Here is a 22868-nt window from a genome sequence, read left to right as displayed (position 1 = left end):
TCCTCTGATTTGAAGATCAGCGCACTAAACCACTGCGCCAAACGCCTCCCTATAATTATAATTTCTTGTTGCATTTCATTGGTATCAGAGCTTATAAAGGTGCAGGCGTAACTAACGTGTTGACTATATTTTACATTATTAATCAAAATCTGCAAAGCAAGAAACGGTGGAGTAGAGTAAAAGTAAACCATTTACCTATTGTAGTAGGGTAGAAGTATAGAATATTAAAACATTGAAATAATAATTAATAATAATTACAAATTCCTCATAATTGTAATTGAGTAAATGCTTCAAACATTTGTATTGAGAAGAAGCATACAGTTGTAAGCAACAGTACATACTTCTTTGGTGTGGCAATCATGCTTCCCTTTTTCAACATAGAAGACAAACAGAACAGCCAACAAGGAATAATTAAGAAAAGAACATAATTTGACAGGAATACCATACTTAATGACATACAAAGTCATAGTGGGAAAGAACAAAATAGTAGCCTATATATAATACAAATAAATAAACTTAAAGGATGTACTTTAGTAAATGTACTTAGGCCTACTCTACACACCACTGTAAGTGTTTAATGTTAGTGTCACACAATCATACGTGTCTGGGATTGAGCACCAACGGACTGACGTAACGGTTACCTTAGCAACCGATTAAGCGAGACCTCACCAGTCCGGGCTTCAAATTCATGAGTGCGCTTTTCTTCCCGGAGACCGTCCCGTCGAGAGAGAGGGCAAAACAGCCCCTGCGACGCTCAGAGGAGACTCCTTCATGAAGAACAATACACCAGATGTCTTTTTCCACCATTTCGGGTTGTGTTTCTTCGTGCTGTAGCGGAGCGGGACGCGCAGGACTGACGAACATCACCGGGCTGGTGTTGTTGTTTTTACTGAGCAGCAGCCACCATGGCTGAGGAAGAAAGTGAGTGGATTTTGGAGAGCATCGTTGGCTACCTGGGGAGTCCCGAGTGGGTCATTCCTGTCTCGGACTTTATGGAAAACAAATGCACTGGTAAGGTATAAAAAAAACCTGCAATTTGTAGAGTTCTGGCTACCTCTTTGGAGATGTGTGGAACGTCAGTGCGGTGGCTAAGCTAAGGCTAACAATGTCTTGTTGACATTTTGTCAGGCTATGATACTTTGTACCGTTCACTAACTTTACACTTTTCTTAATAAACGTTTTTTGTGCAAGTTAATCAGACTTTAATAACATAAAGTCAATATGAAGCAATAAAGGACACAATTAGATAATCATAACAGAAAAAGTAGTTAACTAGCTAGCAAAGTAGAAACCTCAGCTATCAAAAAGGTCATATATACTGCGGTGGGGGAAGTACTTAGATCTTCTACTTAAGTAAAAGTAGAAGTAACAGAGTGTAGGAATAGTAACAAGTAAAAGTCCTGACATTGAAATGTTACTCAAGTAAGAGCACAAAAGTATTGGCCTTTAAAATATACTTAAAGTACCAAAAGTAAAAGTACTAATTTTGCAGATCCATTTCAGAACAATATATATTATATGTTTTGATTATACTTATTGACGTATTAATGTGTATTAAAGATGGTAAAGGTGCAGTTAATTTAAATGAATGAAAATTGTACTTAAGAACTTGAGTACATCTACTTAGTTACTTTACAACACTGCATATATACCAACTTGTCTTATTTATTGTAATGTATTCTCTGGACAGAATATTGATGTTGAATTGATATCATTTGTGTTTTTAATATGTCTTTTTCTTAGTGTTTGATGACGAAGATGAGAATAAGTTATCATACACAGACATTCACCTGCAGTATAAGAAATTGGTGAGTACAGTCCTTGGCCCAGTTGTGTCACATTACCTCATCAAAATTAACTCGTTAGTGGTTTTCTCTTGCTGACTCATTAAACTGGACTCACGTAAGCTGCTTTGTTTTGTAGGTGGAGACGCTGCTGGGGAATTACATGCAGGAGGTTGGCATCAACGAGCAGCAGTTTCTGGACGCATGCATCTCTCCTTTTGCCAAGACCAGAACCCTGCAGGTACTTTAAGCTCCCTATTGAAACCCAGTCTGTGGCACACCCCGTCAGCCTGCCAGTGAACCTGATGGGAGGGAATGTAATTGCCTTACATGACCACGGGTGTCCTGCTTATACCTGGAGCCATACATAATACTCATAATGTAATTTACTTTTACCCATAGGAAAACAATGGTGTCATTGTTAATTTCTAATGATACACACACACACACACACACACACACACACACACACACACACACACACACACACACACACACACGCACGCACGCACGCACACACACACACACACACACACACACACACACACACGAAATTGACCTTGGCCTACTTTAATTTGAAGGTGTTATTATAACGGAAGATACTTTTATCTATAGCCAAAATGAGCTCCTGCTAGGTTTACATAGTTTTATGATGGTATATGTTTTTTGGAGGATTCATGCACACCACTGCAACCCTTTTGTTTAGTCAGTTGGAAAAATAACAGCTCCTCAGTTATTCATGTAAGGTTTGTTGTTAATTAACTTACAGTTTCGCAAAGTTGTAACTGTTCACCCAAAACAGGTTAAGCTAAATTGCCAACTAACATGATGTTTTAAAATGTGTTTTTGCACTTAAATAGCCATTATAATATTGTACTTATATTAGTTTCAGATTGGCAGAGATCGGTACTTTATCATAATCCTCAGTAAAACTGGATATCATTCATTTCCACTAAATTAATACAAACCAGGTTAGAGTCTCCCAAAACAGAGATTAACTTTACCAGAAGTTATACATTGAGCAGTCTCATGCAGTCATACCAACAGTAGTAAGTAGAAACAGCTATACTGTAGGTTTGGGATTCAGAACGTGGAGAGCTGTTAACTAGCATCTCTGAACTTGTATTTAATGTTGTTTGGAAACATTTGCCTAGCCTTAGCCTACATGGTGGACAGACCCTTGAATAAAGACAGGAAGCTTGTGTGATAGATTAGGCCTAAGTACTATTTTGTTTGCAAACATCAGAAGTATCCCATGCTGAAAGAACTGAACATCCTGTACTGATCCACAGGGGTTAACAGGCAATGATGATCTCATAGGAACATTGACCCGGCTGTCGCTAAAAAATAAACCCCAATGGAGAATGTGTTTTATGTATAGCCAGTCAGCAATAGCATTTTCAAATGCGTCAATATCTCGATGTATTTGCTGTAAAGTGTCTCTTGAGCAGAGAGTAGCTATGCAAGAGGAGGTTAGCCTTCATGATACTTTTTACACCAGCTAGCTAGCTAGTGGTTAAGCCATTTATACTTCGTTGTCTTTTTGCGACAGTTATTTCTCATGGTCTTCTATGTGTATTTTATTTGTTGTACAGTTGGTGTTCCAGCCCGTTCTTGCTACAGATGACTTCCAGATGTTTCGCTCACTGATGACCCAGAGGAACACGGAGCTGCAGCTTCAAGCCCTCAGTGTCATCAAAGAAATGAACGGTAGGCTGGATTAACACACACTCTCAGACAGGAAATCACTCCTGATGAAGCCCCCCCTAACATGCCTGCTGTGTGTAGGGGCCCTCCCAGAGTGTCTGACCGACGGAGTGGACGTGATGACGGAGCTGCAGGATCAGGAGATGAAAATCCTGCAGGAGGTTCTCAAGTAAGTCACATATTCTTATTTTCTCTTCTACTCTCTGTCTCACTCTTGTTATCTTTCTTCCTCTGCCCCCTTTAACATGATCATATTTTAAGTTCTTGCAGTGGCTAAGAGTTTCATTTCCGGAAAACACAAAAAACTGTAAATCTAGAAACTAGGATTTGAATGTATTAAATATCCTGACCTCAATGATGGACAAAGTCAGCATGCATGAATGATAGATTCAAAGGTAGAATCAATCATTTATTATTATCCTTGTTACAATATGTAAAAGTATGTTTTTAAATGAGTGTTATGTGTGAATGAGCTCTTCATATCTACATATAGATGTGGGAGTCTGCCATGTTGGACCTTTAAGTTTCTACAATCAACCTAGATGCAGGCTTTTGGCAGGGCTTTTCGTGTTTTGAAATGACCTGAAAGCCACCTCTTTTTCTGAAAAATAAATCCTACATACTGTCCCTTTTTATTTCTGAAATAAAGCACAACAATTATTCTTATGTAAAAAGTGTAATGAAATGTAGTTTCTCTTTATGTATTAAGGCTGAAATACCACAATAAATGCATTCTGAAAAACCTCTCACACTAAGTATACTTAGATATATACTTATCTAATCTTTTATGACTTAATTAGGTGTGAGTTCTTCCTTATTATGCTGTTCTAATATTTCCACATTTTCCTTCTTATGCCTCCACTGTCCGTGTGCCGGGTGTCAGAAGCCGCTGCCCTGCTCTCTAATGGGATTTTGCTCGTGGCCGCGTGGTCAAGTAGAACACTGAGTCCAATATGACCGCGGTTAAGCTCCTTAGGGTGCAGCTAAATTAGGGTGGAGAGACAGACACTGAACAACCAACTGAGATTATTATTATTTTTATCCTCATTGTTTTACGAGGATACCTTGGCTGCTGATCAGAGCTGCATCATTCTGCATTCCCCCCGTTGATTTTAGTTTGATTTTAAAATAAAGTGGGAGGGCCTTTGGGAAACTCCAAGATACTAAATGTTTAATGTCACCGTTTTGGCCCTATGTGTGAAAACTTAATGCACTGGAAGAATATTCTAATATAACAATCAGCCTACCAAACAATTTAAGACAAATGATGCAATATACTGCATTTACACATATGGCTAGTTAAGTAATTGTGTGCACCTGTAAAAATACATCAAACCACTATAATGCATGATTATGCTTTTACTTGTAATTTAATTTAGCTATCAGTGTCCTAAAGCTTTTCTTGTGAATATCGACTAATAGACCATCCTTTCCTTCTTTTACATCTCTTTCTATATGCAAACACACTGGATAATGCTTTGAGAAAGTCTCCTCTAAGCCAAATGAAGTTGTTAAATTAATCAAATTAAAGGATCAGTGTGGTGCCCTAGTAATGCCAGGGCAAAGTGTCTTTTTCTAGTTCATTTGTGCTATTAGCCAAGGATTACATGTATAATAGATCTTTAACTTTATATAAACTAATCTCTTATCACACCTGGGCTACTAATCACACTTGGTTTAAGTAGGCTAGGCCAAATGCTCCACCTCTCCATCTTAAGGGGAGTGAAACATCATATGTGCATGAGCCATCAGACTTGGATCTGCTCCAAAAATGTAATCAATGTATCCTTGGCCCTTGGACCTGTAGTCTTCAGTTATCCTGCTGACAAACAAACTTAACCGAAAACATAATTGGTGTAGGGAATAATTATTTCTGCACAAGCCAATTTATGCATAGCAAAAATTCAGACAATGTGCCCTGCATCAATTCTAAAATGTGTATCTATCTCCTGCTACTTTGTCCTCAGGCAGTCAAAAGATGAGTATGATAAGGAAATGTCCAGGAGGCTGCTTTCAGAGCACAGGGTTGGCAGCAGCTCTGATAAGCGATTGGCAGAAAGCAGCGAAGCCCAAAATACCTCCTCTGCTGCCAGCCAACCGAGCGTCGCCGCCAAGGTGAGACACCATGAGCTGAACGAGCCAAATGAGACGTGCAAACCTGCACCAAACCACTTCTTAACTTTGTTTTCCTATCAATTCAGACTCTTACCGTTCAAAGACTGATGCTACCAATGATAAATAGTTATTTCCAACATCCCTTTCCCGTTACAGTCCACTCGTTTCTTTATAATAATGTCTCCAATGTGTCATTATTCCATGCTAAGGCCAAAGCGGAGGGGAGAGGTGACAGCAGCCGGACTAACGGTCACCATGCCCCCCCACTAGTGAACGGAAACACAGTCCCTGAGGCTACTCTGGTAACTGAACCCCAAGTAGAAGTATAGTAGCATTTCAGTTAGTGACCTAATAATCAACAATAGTTTACTGCTCTATCTGAGGATGCATTTATACCTGTATCTGCATCAGCTAACTGTATAAAAAGGGGAGGTTCATATAAAACTCAACATGTGTAAATAAGGTTCTGCATGCACTTGTTAACAGTAAAGCATCAGTGATTGATCCTGAAATTCAAATTAACCATACGGTACAAAAGTATAAGCAGGAAATTCCAAGCCTAAGTATTAATGCAGCCTGAGGGCAGATAGTAGCTTTCATAGCCTGCGTCAGTAGGTAGACCATAAAGAAGCTTCGTCGTTTTAGACTGAAGTTGATTGTGTTGTATCAATATATTAAAAACATTTGCTGACTGCAGGGTGAATGGGACGTGGTTCTTTAGATTCATCGTTGTAGATAAGCCCAGCTTCACTCCTGTGGTATCTGTGCAATGGTTCATCTGTAGTTGCGATACTGGGCTGAATCTGATGCAATGTCTGGGTCATCGGTCCAACATGTATTACTGTCTCTGATCCTTCCCTCCAGCTCAACAGCAGACCTGTCACAACAGATGAGAGACAGACGTCAGCTCGAGGAGGTGGAGAGAAGAAAAGTGCAGCCAAGAGCAGCTCCTCTTCTAAACCCTCCCCAGGTAACTCAGAAAGAAAGATATCAAAAGTACAGTTTTAAAAGGCCAATTCCCCCCCCTGAAGGAGTACTGTGTGTACAGAACAATGTCGTTCTGTTGTTTATCTGGTCAATAAACCACATGTTTGTGTCTCAGAAGCTGCACATTCCCTAACTGATTGAATATGTGTGTGCAGATTGCGGCAGTAACGGTGTGGAGTCCAGAGTCCTTCCTGCAGTGAGACCTCCAGTGAAGTCTGGTGAGCCCCCCCTCAGTGCAGGGTCCAGGGAGCAGAGCAGCAGCCTGACCCCCCCCGAGGGCTGGCTGGAGGAGGCTCACAGGGAGGCCGGCTTCTCCAAGCCATACACCGTGAGTCTGTCCTTCTTCCCCTTGTTTCCTTTAGCACAGCTCTGTGGGTTGTATACAATATGATAATAACACAGATTTGCACACGTTACAGAATCAGAATACTTTATTAGTCGCACAGAGGGACTGTGAAATGAAGTTATAAATTACTGACACAATTCAATTCTGTGTTACGAAGCCTTTCTTTTAGACAAAGTCACAAAAACGAATCTCACTTTGGTGCATAGCAAACACATTCATTACAACTCTCGTTCCTAGAACACACTATGTATGATGGTGGCACAACATTACATTTGTCCTGTTTCTACTGGATGTCTTCCCAATGAAGGCCCCACAACACCTTTATTTGAAGCCCTCTTCTGGTTTCCCTCCCCCCCCCCCCCCTCAGGAGTTGTCAGCGTCTCAGCAGGAGGAGCTCCAGCAGAGGGCAGCATATCTGCGACAGCAGAGAGACAAGCTGCACGCTCTGAAAAAAGAACAGCAGAAACCCAAACAGACCATCGTACCAGAGGAGGCTCCCGCTGTCGTTCCCCCGGTAACTACAGCCTCTTACTGTCCCTCCTTGAACCTTAAAATGCAGCAGATGAAGTGAGACCAATTCACTATTTCCTAATATTATGGTAATGTTCTTCAGAAATCAAGTAAGGAAATGATCCATATCCATACTTTTCATTTTGGTCACATTTTTATCTTTGATTTCCCAATCTTTGTTATCTCCCATTGTAAAGCGTCCTTGGGTTTCTTGAAAGGCACTATACAAATCTAAATTATTATTATTATTATTATATAAACGACATTCTGGATTTCACCTGATTTTCTTTAACCCACATTTTCCCTCCTGTTTTTTCCGTTAACCCTCTGTGTGACTTGTTTATTTGGGTTGTTGTTCTTACATTTCTCTCTGCCTGTGTCTGACCTGGCTGCTTGTCAGGAGGCAGTGGGGCAGTCCCAGAGTAACGGGGTCTGTACCCCCCTACCTCCTCCTCCTCCTGCTCCTCTTGCTCCAGCACAGCACTCTGCTCACTCCTCCAAACAGAAGGTGATCCGTCAGCTGCCCGATGTGAACACGTGTCCTTGTACATGCGTAGTGGTGTTAGGCTCTCCCTTCTGTCTGTTGTACTGTCTCACACAAACCTACTGAAACTCCTCCATCACTCAAGCTCAGCAAAGGAACAGTCTGAGCTCTTTTACTCCTCAAAGTAATGAGAATAAGGTCTCATTAATATCGTGGATTGAGAATCGAACCCAATGAAAATCTATTTGTATGCTTAACCTTCGAAAGCTAGCATTTTGATTTACAAACATATCCTCTTCAGATGTTGACAGCTTCATACCTATTTTGTTATTTGATACTACTTTTAAAACCCGTAGTATAGTGATATTTACAATACCAGCTGACATGTTTGCCATGGATCGTTTGTGAAAGTTTGGGGTTCCAAGGTTGAAATCAAGGCCTTGAAAACGTGTGCTAAAACAGAAATGTTCTCAAATTGCTAGTAAACAGGCTACGTTCCACTGTGTGCATTTATGTCTCCCGCTTTTGCTTCATTGTTTCACGCACTAACTGCCCCTGAGAGTGCTACAATTAGAAAGCTTGAACCGTGTGTCAAACTGTTCCGTGTTCGGTCCTTGAATTTTGAGTGAATTGTGCCTGGAAAGTTCTTGAAAGTCCCTTGAATTTGACGGTAAAGTAGATGTGGTAACCCTGAGCTGCTTGTGCTTAGTTTTCTAGTTGTGTGCTTGGTGGTTTTTCCTGCTGATTTTTCACTCCCTCAATATTTTCTCATAAGCCATCTTTAATCTTTTCTGTTTTTTAACTCTAACGCCTGCTCCGCTGTCTTTACACAGGAAGTATCTGCTGAGGAGAAGAAGAAACTCCAGAAGAGAAAACATCTGGCTGACAAACTGAAAGAGGAAGTCATCAAGAAATAACTTCCCCTACAACTGCAATATTCTCGTGTATAGCCTATCTGGTCCAATCCTTTCTAAACAAGCTTCCTCTACTCTGCCTCCTTCAGCCGCATTATTCACCTTGCATAACACAGATCAGCTTTTTACCCAAAGATACCAAAATAATCAGATCTTCCTTTTCAAAATTGTTCCATTGCTGTTTCCAGAGGAGGAAGGTACATGTTTTTATATTTTGTATGTGTCAATCATTAATAAGAGCAAACCCAAGTGTGTGTATATATATATATATATATATATACACACACACACACACACACACACACGGCCTGTGTCCAAAGCGCTGCTACTTTTGCCACTTGGTGAACTATTTTAATTGTAAAATGTTCCTAAATGCAAGAATTATGGATTTTTTCCATGCACTCACATAACCCACAGCTCAAAATATAACAATGCAGTAGGGCTGCTCAATTAATCGTATTTTGGTTTGCAACGATTATGAAAACATAATCGAAATAAAACGATTTAAAAAAAAAAAAAATGTCGGTTGAATTATATTTAAAGTTCAGGGCAATCAACTGTTGAAAACATAATGTTCACTTTTTTTTTTTCCAATAAATGGGTTAGGGTTAACCCTTAGGTAAATGGATACTCGTTTTTAATAATCGTGATATCAATGATTGACCCAAATAATCGAGATTATGATTTTTGCCATAATCGAGCAGCCCTACAATGTAGTGTTTTTAACGCTACACTGGTAGGTAATGCAAAATCAAGATTCATGACTAATTGATCTAGTGCCGTTGACTGAAATAGTGGGTGGTTTTGGACACATTCCTCAGTTGTTTCTCTAGTCAAGAAGTTCTTGAGAAAAGTTGAAACTCAACATGAGGCACAGCGGGCCTGGAGTTGTATCTCAGAATTGATGTTAAGGGGAAATAAGACATTAGCCAGCCAATGTGCAGTCTTGTCGTTAGCAGCTACATCAGAGCTGAAAACACTGGAAGTTTGTCAAGATGAACACAGGGGCGTGTGTCGCTTCCTATGAGGAATTCAGTATTTCATGTACACCGTTTAATAAATCACATTTTATAGAAACAAGCTTGAATCCAGACTTTGTGTATAAAAACGACTTTCAGTTGGTCGGTAGCTTTTCTCACATTAATCTTTTAATGTACTCTTTTACTCTGAGCCATGGAAATCTTCACGAGTACTAAATATTGTGCTTGAACAATTTTCCTCGTACAAAACATGTTGCTGTAAGATTTTCATAAAATCCACTAAATCATTTCAATAACCTAACATTTCTGAATCAAGTTATCAATTCAAACCATCTGGACCCAAAATAAATGATTCAGAATCAAATTACAAATGACTAGTTGCCAGATCAGTGAATTATTAAAAACAAAGCCAGATTCAAAAAGGTCAATGTCAGGGTCACATTTAATTTCAAAACTTATCAAATAAAGTCATACAAATGTTAAGAATGAATAGTGGTAGTAAATGCACTTGGTACAAATTCATCAAGGGGCAGCAAAACAGTCATATTGTTGGGAGACGCTGACAGACTGCTCGGGTTCTGCTGAACTCCTGAAAGCACATTGGCAATAATAATAATAATAATAATAATAATAATTTCACTTTGTGCTCCTACCTGCTCAGAAGTTCTAGGTCTGTGATCTGGTGGTTTTAGCTAACATCGATTACCTTCATCTGCTTCTCAGTGTGCTTGTGGTGAGACCAGGGGGAAATGTTTTCAACCCGACAATAAAATGTCCGAAATACTCCACTTAAACAACACCGTTCGACTCTAAAACTGCACATCAACCATTGGGTTAAATCATTTTCATCATAACTAATAAAAAAAAAACACATCTGATCATAGTTTGAATTAAAGAAATGTCCTTCGTCTTGTTTTTGATGTGCAGAGTTGTTTTAGGGTCAAACCTGAAATGAAAGCCCCTTGTAGCTCATGAGAATTCTTCATTCAGTTATAATTGCAAGATGTTTCACCAGCCAGCAGAGTCACAGTGCACAGAGCAGGGGAGCTTTTTTTGTGTGTCTGATGCAAATTAAATCTGAACCTGAGATCTGTCAGAGAGAAGGGTGCCAAGTCTTGAACCTCCTGATACAAGAGTGTGCACTAAATCTACTCTAAGCACACCGACAGCTCAGGTTTGTCACCAAATTAAAACAAAGGCTGGGCTTTGTGTGCATCTTAATGAGGCCACTAAATTGTTAGATTCACTAAAATACAAAACCCCAGACATCCTCAAATTGTTGGCTGCAAAATGACTTGACTGCAGTTTTAATACGTTTTTCTAAAACCAGCATTTTCAACTTCTCTGCATTTTACATTGAATCAAATGAACTGGACTTAAAAAGGGTGAACAGTGACCCCACCTTTTGTGCAACAACAACAAAAATACACAGGTCGGCAGGTATCGCTCTCCCCATGAAAATTAGATCAGGGAAAAATGATTAAAAAGAAAAAAATACATCTGTACAGTAATTTTTAACAAAGTCATGAAATACAGGATTTCTGGCTAACGCAGTCCTGTGTGTGAGACGCAGTCCTGTGTGTGAGACGCAGTCCTGTGTGTGAGACGTCGTCATGTGTGTGAGACGCAGTCCTGTGTGTGAGACGTCGTCATGTGTGTGAGACGCCATGTGTGTGTTGTGTTTGTGTGCCTTGGCCGAACTGACGCCATGGCTTTTGTAGGTTTGAGTCTTGCTCCTGTGGATCTAAGCCTCATTACCACTGAGTTTTCACCCTGGTACATTTTGTCATTTGTGGACCCCCCCCCCCCCCCCCTTCGTCTCTCAACACATCATTTTCCTTCTTTATAGACCATTTTTTTCCTGACCGAATTGAAGAGTTCTGTGGCAGGGCGGCAATCACGGCTCAGCCAGTCAAGCTCTATCTGACGGCTCGTCCTGCTAGCCTGACTGGCTGCTGGAAATTCATACACTGGCTTCCTCTCTGTCTCTGGAGCTCATTGCTTTTGGTGTTGGAAGATGGAAGGGGAGAGTTCAGATCGAGGACACGTGAGGGCTCCTGTGGGGGGTGGGTGGGGGGGGGGGGGGGAGGGGTAGTACCGCAGCTTCCTTGCTACTGTTGCTATAGCAACAGAGCAGAGTTGGAAGCCGCCTTGGCATCGATACGTCCACCGCAGGCTCTCTGGTCGGTACGTTTGGATGGAAGATGAGGAGAAAGTTGTTCAGGAAGAAGTCAGAACAGGGGGAGCAGAAGAAGTGTGAGAGGGGGGGGGGGGGGGGGATCTTCTACAGGAGTAAAAGGAAGAGGTAAAATCAACAGGCTGAAGAAACAGACTGATTTGTCTTTTTCTTTTCGAGAAAATAAGTTGTCCATCCCCTTCCGCGAGGGACAGAAGAGGAGCAGAGATGAGGAAGGACAGGGTGAGGTGGGAGCTCGTCTTCGCCCGACTCCTCAGCGAGACGGACAGGTGGCACAGGCAGGCCAAGGACCAATGAGACGACCAGAGGAGGAGGAGGGGAGGGACTCTGTGTCCGTCCGCTACGACCAAACAGAGGAACGTTAGCCTTAAGAGCTCAGGCGGGGCCGCTTTCTTGGAGACTGCTCTTCTTCCTCCTCCTCATCTTCTTCCTCTTCATCCTCATCATCTGGGTAGTCCACCAAACCAACCATAGCAGTCTGTAAAACAGAGACACATCAGAAAGATTGCCATAAATGCCCACATAGAAAGCAAAACAAAAATATAAGGGTTTTCGGCAGGTGGCGTCTGTCACGATGGTTCCTTCTCATGTTATTACCTTCACTACTGGTGTGGCAGGAAGAGCAACCGTTTTGACGGAGGAAGCTGGACTGTTGTTTGGAGTGACGGCCTGTGAGGCGGGGGGGGGGCTTACAGCAGCTTTCCCGTTATTGTTGGCACCATTAGCTCCGTTGGCAGCTCCTGCAGAAACAGAGTGTAAATATCTAACTGCAAAGGGCTGTGGCAATCAGGAAATGATACGGAGAAAAAGACCAGGGCAGCTTACCTTTTTTGGCTTCCATGTACTTTCCGTAGCTGTCGGCGAAGTCTTCCTCCATCCGGCTCTTCTCCACAGCCTCGCTTTCATCATCATCGTCGTCGTCGTTGAACAACAACTCCTCGTCCTCGTCCATCGACCGTGCATCTCTGCGATATCTACAGGGAAATAATAACTTCATTAAGCACAATATCTACTTTCATGCAGGGGTAGCAGTGGAACCTGGGAATACTCATTACACATAGTTCACATTCGCATCTCTTATGCCCCTTTCACACCAAGGCTTTTCCCTTCTAGCTCCGTGCTAGAGCTTTTCTGGTTCGGAACCAGTTCTTTGGTTCAGCTCCCGCTCTGTTCACACCACTCAGCCCGACTGGTGCTGCATCATTGCGTCATCGTTTGCGTCATGACGTAACCGTTTGCGTGCCTGCTTCATAAAGCCAAACCCCACACATCAACAACAACAATAACGACCGATTGTATTGAGGCGCTACTCATTTTGGTTTTGCTCTGTCGAAACGAAATGGAAGAAATGGGACGACTTTACTACCAACTTTTCAGTCGTTACATGCAAGTTCTTTACAAATTATCATCATCATCATCAACGACAACGATTCCGTAGGAGAAAGAAGGTAAATATACGTCCTATTCGATGGCATTAGAGCTAGCCGTTGTTAGCCTCTGCATGCGCCAAGCTCAAAATACCCAGCTTTGCAGCATTAATTACTATGGTATAACATTAAAACTAATGCCCCTGCCCCCGCCTCCGACGTAAGCGTGACGTATGCGGTGCTTGCTTTCTGGACCGACAACTTTTTGGTGCTTGAAACGAACCGGATTCCGGAGCCCCGCTGCAGTGTGAACAGGAAAAACAGTGCTTTTCAAGCTCCAGCTCCGAACCGGCCCTGGAACCGCGTTGGTGTGAAAGGGGTATGTGATAACGATAACTGAACCGATTTGACCTTTCCAGGGTCTATGCAGGAATCCTGAAGTCAAATGTAATACCTTTTAAGACCCTTTCTATACATTTTAAGACCTCATCGCCACTTTGAGTTTTAACCGGTTACATTGGCGACACACTTTACTATATACAATATTGATTGTCCTTCATCCTTATCTTCCATCCATTTTGACGCAAACTTGCATTTCCCCATAACGATGTTGTTTAACAACCGGCGTAAACGGACCTTCGCGCAGTGAGCGTGCGATGTGCTGTTCAGATGACGTCAAACCCAACGGGATGCCATAAATAAACTACACAGAATCACACTACACACCTACGCAATGATTACATTCAGGCAGACTGTAGAATACAACCTCTTTGGACAATTTATATACTTATTGAAAACAAGCTTAGAAAATGCAGTTTAATACTTTTTAATAGCCTTCATTTTGACTAAATTGATAATATTAATACTTTTAGGACCCCGCGGACACCCTGGTTTGTGTCCCATCTGTCTACTGACCTGTTGAGTCTCTGACTCTGTCGGTCTTTTTCCTGCTCGTATCGGCCCTTCAGGCCCTTGAAAGTCTGGACGTACTCGATGGATTCAAGTGCTTTGTAGAAGTTATCCACAATGTGAGCGATGAGAGACTTAACGTCCTCCTGGAAAAAGAAGTAATCACAAGACCTCCACCATTAGTGCCTCGAGTGCACACACCCTTCACTAATACACATTTTGATTAAGTTTAGTATGTGCCCACCACTTTAATGAACTCAAAGAGCTCTATGGTGGCGGAGTTGAGGAGGTTGTATCGGGTGCCGTTGTCCAGCAGGGCGTTAATGACGGGCTCAAACAGGTTCCCTTTGATGATATAGCGGTTGTAGTACTCATCCTTCAGGCCAATGATCCTGCGCATGAAACGAAGGGCACCTGGGACAAAAAACAGACAACTTAGTAAAACATGAAGCATGAACGAGTGATTTGTAACTAAATATACAAAGTGGGATAGCAATGGATCGACAAAGCAGCAGGAAGTTATGTGCATGTGCGTGTACTTACAAAGAGCGAGGAAGGTGTGTTTTGAGTTCATTAGCACCAGCACTCTCCTTAGCAGGTCTTTGTTCATGATGTAGGTCTTGATGTGGTAGGTGTGGTGCTCCACACAGAAGGTCAGCAGCTCCAGGATCAGTGCCAGCAGCTGAGCCGTCTGGAAGTTGTCTACACAAAATAAAACAAAGCAAATAAGCAGGTCAAATTGTCTTTTTGTATTCAATTGTGTGGATTTCTAGATTATACATAATTATGAGCAAAGCAAGGCAAGTTTATTTATATAGCACCATTCAACAGAAGGCAATTCAAAGTGCTTTACAAAAATGAAAGACATTAAGAAACATTATAAAATGATATCTAAAAACACTCATTTAAAAGCAAAGATAAAAAGCTAAGATAAAAGTTACAGTGCAGTTTAAGATATGAATATATCAATTAAAAGCAGCAACAACAAAAAAAGTCTTCAGCCTGGATTTAAAAGTTTTTCCGTTTAACCAAATAAAAACACTATTAATATTTCTTTGCAGCTCTCGGACATTTTACATGACGCAGTGTTGTAGCCAAGTCACCAATTCACGAGTACAAGTCACTCTCGAGTCACCACTCTTCAAGTCCGAGTCCAAGTCACTCTCGAGTAGGGATGGGTATCGTTAGGATTTCATCGATACCGGTACTGCTTATCGGTATCGGTATTTTTTGATACTCTTATCGATACTTTTCAATAATTTGAGATGGCAAAAAGATATAGGCGAGTACGTATATTATTCTGGATTGTACTTTTAAAATCATCACAAAATAAATGTGCTGAACTGAAACACGTCAAATTGTGTCTGAAGGTTTAAACATAGAACAAATTATTTGAGCTTAAATATGTCAATTCCTAGTAAACTACCAACAATTGCTGAACCATACATTGAAACGTTGACCTTTAACAACATTTAAAATGCAGTTTTCCAATTCACAATGACATCTGTAAGTTTAACTGGTTTATAAAGCATTCAATGAGGCCAAATTATTATAGGTGTAGGAGCTCACATTAATACACTGTCAGAGTTAATAAACTAAAAAAAGACAAGGCGATGTGCCTGCAAGACTTCACTCAGGTAAACAAAACATATTACCGTGAACAGCAGCTAACCTGCCTGCGAGCCTTGGCTCAGGTCACATTTACACACGGCCTGCAAATCGTATCAGGTTGCACTGAGGAGGACGTTGTTAGCGTGCTACTGCTAGCACTATTAGCCTTCTGGAAAAGGTTCACAAGTACGTCGGTACGCAAATGCGCTTTGTGACACAAGAGACGGTACGCATTTCAGATTGTTGCCGCGCATGCGTACCTGCGTACCAGTTATGTGCACCCCTGATTATTACTATTTTAAATGACCTTCAATATGTCTAACTATATTTAAAATGAGTTACCTTTTAGAGAAGTGATTATATTTGTATGCCAATATTTTCGTTTTGCACTTTTATTTTGATAGTAATAAGATCGGGACTCTTATTTTGAAGGAACCTTTACCGGTTAAATCGGTTTACTGATAAAGTTTGAGCACATGGCTACTTAGCATGCAAAATGACGTCATTCTGCATGTTAAGTGGCCATGTGCTTTCGTGTTATCAGCTGAATCTTTATTTATTGATTAGACCACTTTACTCTGATGATAGTGTTCAAGACAGCCTATATGTCTGAACTCGATCCTTAGAGTAATGTGTTACGGAGCCTTCTCTTCAATATTGTTTCCACATAACGAGCATTTTGCGCTGCTCTTTTCCAATGTGGAAGCAGAATGTGTGAAAGCATACAGCACGATGTGGGGTGTGTCTCTAGACTGGAATAGCGGGGCCCAGTAGTGAACTCGCCTCACAAGTGCACATGCCAGGAAAGAGGACATCAGAGTCCAGAGAAAACTTGCTCGAGTCCAAGTCGGAGCGTCAATGTACAAGTCGAGTCCGAGTCATCGTGGGGGGAAAAATTCACGAGTCCAAGTCATCGTGCAGAATTCACGAGTCCAAGTCCGAGTCGCGTCAATCAGTCCGCGAGTCCGAGTCGAGTCACGAGTCCCGAAAATCGGCACTTGAGTCCAGGACTAGTACTCCATCTCTGACATGACGTAATAAATAACAGCTTTTTAGTTTTATGTCATTATGAAGAGGTCAATTATTAATTGTAATCTAGTGGGTACAGGTCAAAGAAATGCAATGGTATAGGTCCCAGTTAACTCCGACATGCTTTGTCTGTTGGGTGGTTCTCTGGCGAGTTAAATTCCTCACCTGGACAGACCGGGTTGATCTTAGTTGATCCCTCCTGCAGATCTGAAAAGGCAACGACACAGAACAACCAATCACATTCTCCGTTTATCTTACAGTCTGAAACATTTCAGTTTATGCGAGGCCTCTGTCCCCAGCTCACCTTTTGAGATTTTGTCATGTGCCGTGTTGGCCAGCAGAGGAGCGGTGAGGACGTGCATGCAGTACTTGTAGAAGAAACTCAGAAACTCTGTCTTCTCCGTTTTCTAAAAGGAAAATGAAGAAGCTTTAATAAAGTGCTGAGAATGTTTTACTGTTGAAGGAAGGCTATGTAATTCACCAGCTGGCTACATATGATATAGATAAGATCCCTGTAATGCACAAAACATTTTATAGCCTTTCCATTGACATTCCTGCGTGCTGGTCCTGCTTACATTGGTGGAAGCGAGCATGTTCTCGGGGTCGATGAGCGTCCTGAGCAGACCCATGAGCTGGACAGCCCCCCCCAACTCTGGGTCAGAGTCACAAATCATCTGCTTGATCACCACATTTATCAGCAGGACATCCTGTACACCAAGGAAACACACAGAAAAATATAAAGTTAAGACATATTCTGATTTTAAGAGATCTACTTTTTCAGAAACTTTGTGGATTCCCTAAACAATTCAAGGTGAACAACTTTAAAGGTCTCCTATTATACTGTTTTTCATCAATATATTATAGGTCTTAGATATATACAAAACATGTCTCTGATTGGCTGAAACACCTAACAGATCATTGCAGCATCCCATAATCCCCTCTGTTTTAAAAGTGCTGATTCTCTGTCTGTTACTTCAGATGAAAATAAGGAGCCCCTCCCCACGCCCCTCTCAGAGATATTTGGTTAAAAAGAACTCATGGTGCTCTAGGAGGATATTCAGGTGATAAGGTAGGGGGGGGGGGGGGGGGTTACCGTGATTGGCTAATGGTTACACAAGCCAAAACATCGTTATGACATCATAAAGTGGCCAAATCTGATCAGCTCATTTTCAGACAGGTTTTTATATAAATGGATCAGGAATATTTTTTCCTGAAACCTTGAGAATCTCTTTACACACATGATTATGTATACAAGACAGGAAAAGTGGATTTTGCATAATAGCTGACCTTTACTGTATTTACATTGGAGGTATAAGGTGATCACAAACACCCAGGATGACATTTGATATTTAAAGGTCTCCTTGATTACTAAGTGCTCAGGAGGAGGACTGCTCTATTAATTTATAAAGCTTTTTGCCATTTCCAGTTATATGGCACATGAATTGTATGTTAAATTGCTGCAGCACACAAATTGTAAGATGCATCCCTCAGTATACATCAAACAGTAACAACCAACTGGAGGATCAAACACAATGCAGATGTTCACCGTTCTTTCCTCACAACAATGATGTGATAGATATATTTATTTTTAAAGGAGAAATTATCACGGGCTGAACGAAACAATTCCCTGGCATCTAAAAAGGGGCAAGATGTTTCAATGCTTACGTCGTCCGTCTGCTGAGGCTCCTGCATGACAAACTCTCTGACCATGGAGGGGCTGAATTCCACCAGGTAAGAGAAGATGTCTGTAGCTGCTGCCCTCACCTGCAGGTCGTCCATTCCCTGAACAGGAGGAATAAACGAGTTAAGCGCCGAACAAAAAGAGATATCAACACACTATAATGTTTCACAGTTGGACCATTCACAGACAAGAAAAAAAAAAAACAAGGGACTGTTTCATGAGCAGCCAATTCATGCAACGCCCAGAGTATAATGATAAGATTGATAGGCTTTGTTGTTCCTTTGGGAAATGTGTGTTGGACAGTAGTGCTTGCAGTATAAAATCTCAGCAAGACAACAAAAATATTCATCCAAGTACACATGCCAACATACCATGACTATTTCAAGAGCAGGTAAAATTCCTAGATTTGCCAGAGTTTTAAAGAAAGCATCTCTGTTTTGTGGCTGCAACGTCTGTGAAAAAGCGCAGAATTCCTTGACAAAGTTCACCTGAGAAGAAGAGAAAACACAGATTTAATGTTACACCAAAATTCGACAGATTCAAGGAAACTGTTGAAGGTCATTGACAAAAATACTGTCTTCAAGCATTGTTGCATTTGTGATAGTGTTCAACAGTGGAAGACATTCTGGTGTAAAACAGTCATCCTCCCTATTCCCGGGTGAGACACTTTAAAAGGATAAATAAATGACAACTGCTGAGCTATTAGAATGAATGATTTCCTATGTTACTGTCATTGAGAGGCTTAACTGTAGGAATGATATTGCCAATGTTGTTGTATTTTTGATAGACAAAGAGGTAACTCACATCAATATCATTATGGAAAACTGCAGAAATGTCGGTAAATATTTAACCCTTGTGAATGAAATGGCATGAAAGACAGCAATCTATATATTTAGAACAGTAAAACAGAGTACATTTAGCAAAGAATAGCAACATCACTTACAAGCTCTCTCCTTTTACTGTCCTCTGTGGCTTCATCTGTGAGCTGTGCAAACACCTCTGTAAGGAACTTCTCGTCCTCCTGTGGCACATGAAAAACGGGGTTCAGAAATCAAATACAAAGATGGACAAAATACGGGAAAATGTGTTCGTCATTTAGTGTGAGTCACAACATAAACTGGTGTGCTGTTCCGACGACACAGAGAACCTATTATTCTAATATACAATCATGTAGATATCCAACACCTGAATGTAGAAATGGACGGACAGTCATTTGGATGTACAGGTATCTTTTTGAAATAAACACATGCTTCACATAAGCTCCATATTAAAAATCCACTTACAATCAAGACAATGGACTCCCAACTCATTCACTGATTGACCTGACAAAATTGCGTTTAAATTATTTTACATTTTTAATGTTTCAATCGTCATATTACATTTGATACTGTTTGAGCATGTATATGAAAATGTAGTAAGCAATTTAGCCAAAAGTATGAGCCATGTTATTCTTCAGAACCGCAGAGAGGGCAGGTTCTCTTGCACATGTTAAACAAATTTCACTGGCAACTGATATTAAAACATTTACATATACATTTAAGAAAACACTCTGCATGCGGCAATGTTCAATGCAACCTGTTAAAATGCCAACGACATTCGGAAGTAAAAAAAAAAAAACGTCCGACAACGCATGGTTAATATATTGTACTTTTAGAATAATAAAAAGTTACCTGGTTTTGATTATTACCTGCAACATACTGACAATCTCCACCTTGTTGAAGAAGATAAAGGAGGTGAGTGTGGACAGGAAGTTCTCCTCAAAAACAGAAGGCGTGGGCAGGATGATGTCCTGGATGTACTGCACCCGGTAGGTCTGGTGGATCTTCTGCCGCAGCTCAGAGTCCGTGATCGGGATCACTTCTTTAAACTTTGCCGTCTTGGTCAAGAATTCCCGGTGCCGTTTAGGCTGAACCAGCGCCGGGTCATACTCAAGGCATCCAACCACATCCATGATACAGTCATCAGAGAACATCACCTCGAATAGGGCCGCTTTATTAAGGAACAAGACACCCCGAACAATCTCATAGAGATGATGTAGGCCTTCCCTGTTGTCCAGGTCCTCGCATACTCTGAAGAGACCCAGGAGTTTCTTGATGTAGCCTTCGCTCATCAGGGCCAGGGCCAGTTTTTCCCTCCTGATGGGTGAAGAGAGGACAGATGTAACCAGGTCAGCGATCTCCTCCAGTCGGCTTAACTCGCAAGGAGGGAGCTCAACCAGGTGGCTCGTCTCTGGAATCTCCTCAAAGCGTTCCTCCTCAGACTCATCAATGGGGTCCTGGGTAATGTCCAGGGCAGGGTCCTTGCCTTGAACCTGGAAGATACCAAGTTGGTAGATATGAAGTTAGGTGTCAAACTAGAAGTTTCAATGTAGCGTTCGGAGCAGTGTCACTTAAATATCAGTTCTAGAAAATTGACAGTTTCACCCCTCCTGTTTGAGTACAACTTTTTTTTCTTTTTAAATGCATACTGTAACTTAAACTGGGTGGTAATTACCTGGCAGATCTTCTCCCATATCTCATCACAGCCTGCCTTTTCCTGGAAACTTAGGGCAAGGTCATAATTGTCAGCTTCCGACCAGACAATCAGTGTGTCCTGAAGTAGGAGAGAGAAACATCAAAATGTTTACTATGAACTGCTCATCATATTCACAGGAAACACTGAAACATGGTTGCATGAACTCACATGATCAAAACACCCTTCCAGAGAGTGAGCCTTCACACGTTACAAACAAGTACTTTAAAGGCTTTTCATATCCTTTAGAAAAAAAGATAAATGAGATTGCTTTGTCTACAATCAGATCTATTCAAGTACTCAAATCAAGTAACAGTTTTCTGTTACAGATTCCTCTCCACACACTGAATGATAATGTCAATAAAAAGTGTTCAAATACTGATGATGTTACCAGTCTATTGCTTGATACCTAGTGTAGACCCCAAGATACTGAATTGTCTGACAGATTGTCTGTGTTGCATCATTGTAGCAGTATTTGTTTAGCAACAAGTCTCAATGTTGAAATGATTACATTTTCACACTCCAAGTCTTAAATGACCGACTGTTTGCTACCTTCTGTAGCTGATCAAGATCATCTTTTCTTACCTGTTGTTTCTGATATGCAGTATTCGGGCTTATCTTCGACTCCAATAGTAGAGATCCTAAAACACAAAGACTTGGGTAACTTCATTTTCAAGCTGGTGCGAATGACCACAACAAAGATTACCACAGGATACCATGACTAATTCTCGAAGGTTAAGAACAATTAATCTCTCTTGAAGTTGGAGAGCTTGCGACGCTAGGTAGACAATGTACAAGGATGAATAAAACACTTTTTCCAAAGTTGAAACAAACATCAGAAAGGCTTTAACAACAGTTATCATATTTAAGTGTTATTCATTTTATGCGTTGGTCTGTGGATGTACTCATAATGCTTTTCAATCCAAAGCATTTGTATCAAGTTAGTACATTTAAGACTAGACTTTGAAGGCCCCCCATGCTACAGATCATTTCGCCAGCTAAACCAAGGAGCTTGCTAGCACAAGCGATTCAATAAATGGTTGCCTTTTCTTTGGGGTAAGTTCTTATACCAATTGTTCCAACAGTTAGAAACGTTACAAACGCTGAAAGAAATTGAAAGCAGCATTCCAAATAAGTTAACCAAGCACACAGTGAACAATTATGTCCGGAAAACAAGAAGTTAGCATGCTAATGCTAGCCCACATAACGTCAATGATGCTAAGCTAACTGAGAACTCACCGTCTGATTCGGCCCGAACTAATAATGATATTCCCTTTAGCCGTTCAACAAACGTAGAAGAAACGTGTCCGGTGCCCCGATCGTCCCACTGACGGTCTTCATTTAGCGTATATACTTTCACTCGCCGCCGAGTGTCCGACATGGTGAACCGAGTCGGAGCTAGCAGGCTAGCAGAATGCTAACAAGCTATCACCTCACCCCGTCTGGTGTTCTCTACCCTCGACCTGTTAACTTTGTTTCCACCCGCATGTTACACAACATGCACGTCTAAGTGAATTTCACAACAGGAGATAAATGTATCAGTCGCTATTTTATAAACATATTCCGTTCACGGTGTGAAACAACTTAACGGGAGGCCTATTGTTAAACAGTAAAATTATCAGAGAACACAACAACTCTAACGGCCTTCTTGCTAACGTCCACAGACCGCCATCTTGTAATCCGATCTTGTGTTCTTTTTCTTCTTCGACGTCAATCAAGCGGTAACTGCCGCGCGG

The 22868-nt window shown here is 41.2% G+C and overlaps 2 protein-coding genes across 5 annotated transcripts; one reads left to right on the top strand and one right to left on the bottom strand.

Annotated features, from left to right (window-relative positions):
- The first annotated feature begins 649 nt into the window (after positions 1-649).
- Positions 650-9927, top strand: cfap36 (cilia and flagella associated protein 36). 4 transcript variants are annotated; one of them, XM_079691087.1, is made up of 12 exons: positions 650-921; positions 1744-1808; positions 1924-2025; positions 3380-3494; positions 3573-3660; positions 5459-5606; positions 5816-5908; positions 6471-6576; positions 6749-6921; positions 7307-7453; positions 7850-7957; positions 8767-9927. In XM_079691087.1, exons 1-12 carry the CDS (start codon positions 906-908, stop codon positions 8848-8850), a joined length of 1245 nt encoding a protein of 414 aa, XP_079547213.1. In that variant the 5' UTR covers positions 650-905; the 3' UTR covers positions 8851-9927. The 4 variants fall into 4 exon arrangements, with proteins under 4 accessions (XP_079547213.1, XP_079547212.1, XP_079547214.1 ...); XM_079691086.1 differs by having other exon boundaries at positions 650-1011; XM_079691088.1 differs by lacking the exon at positions 5816-5908 and having other exon boundaries at positions 650-1011.
- A 324-nt stretch (positions 9928-10251) lies between these two features.
- On the bottom strand, positions 10252-22834 carry ppp4r3b (protein phosphatase 4, regulatory subunit 3B). Its single transcript, XM_079691085.1, has 16 exons — positions 22372-22834; positions 21718-21773; positions 21115-21213; positions 20309-20932; positions 19565-19642; positions 18993-19109; positions 18606-18722; positions 17516-17647; positions 17245-17347; positions 17106-17147; positions 14844-15002; positions 14545-14714; positions 14307-14446; positions 12850-12998; positions 12622-12764; positions 10252-12502 (listed from the first exon to the last, which is right to left on the bottom strand). Exons 1-16 carry the CDS (start codon positions 22511-22513, stop codon positions 12392-12394), a joined length of 2382 nt encoding a protein of 793 aa, XP_079547211.1. The 5' UTR covers positions 22514-22834; the 3' UTR covers positions 10252-12391.
- Between the last annotated feature and the right edge of the window lie 34 nt (positions 22835-22868).

Source organism: Notothenia rossii (genome assembly GCF_949606895.1).
Source record: "Notothenia rossii genome assembly, chromosome: 6".
NCBI classification, from domain to species: Eukaryota; Metazoa; Chordata; class Actinopteri; order Perciformes; family Nototheniidae; genus Notothenia; species Notothenia rossii.
The sequence above is the reverse complement of the archived record's forward strand: the minus strand, read 5'-3'. Positions and strand labels throughout refer to the sequence as shown.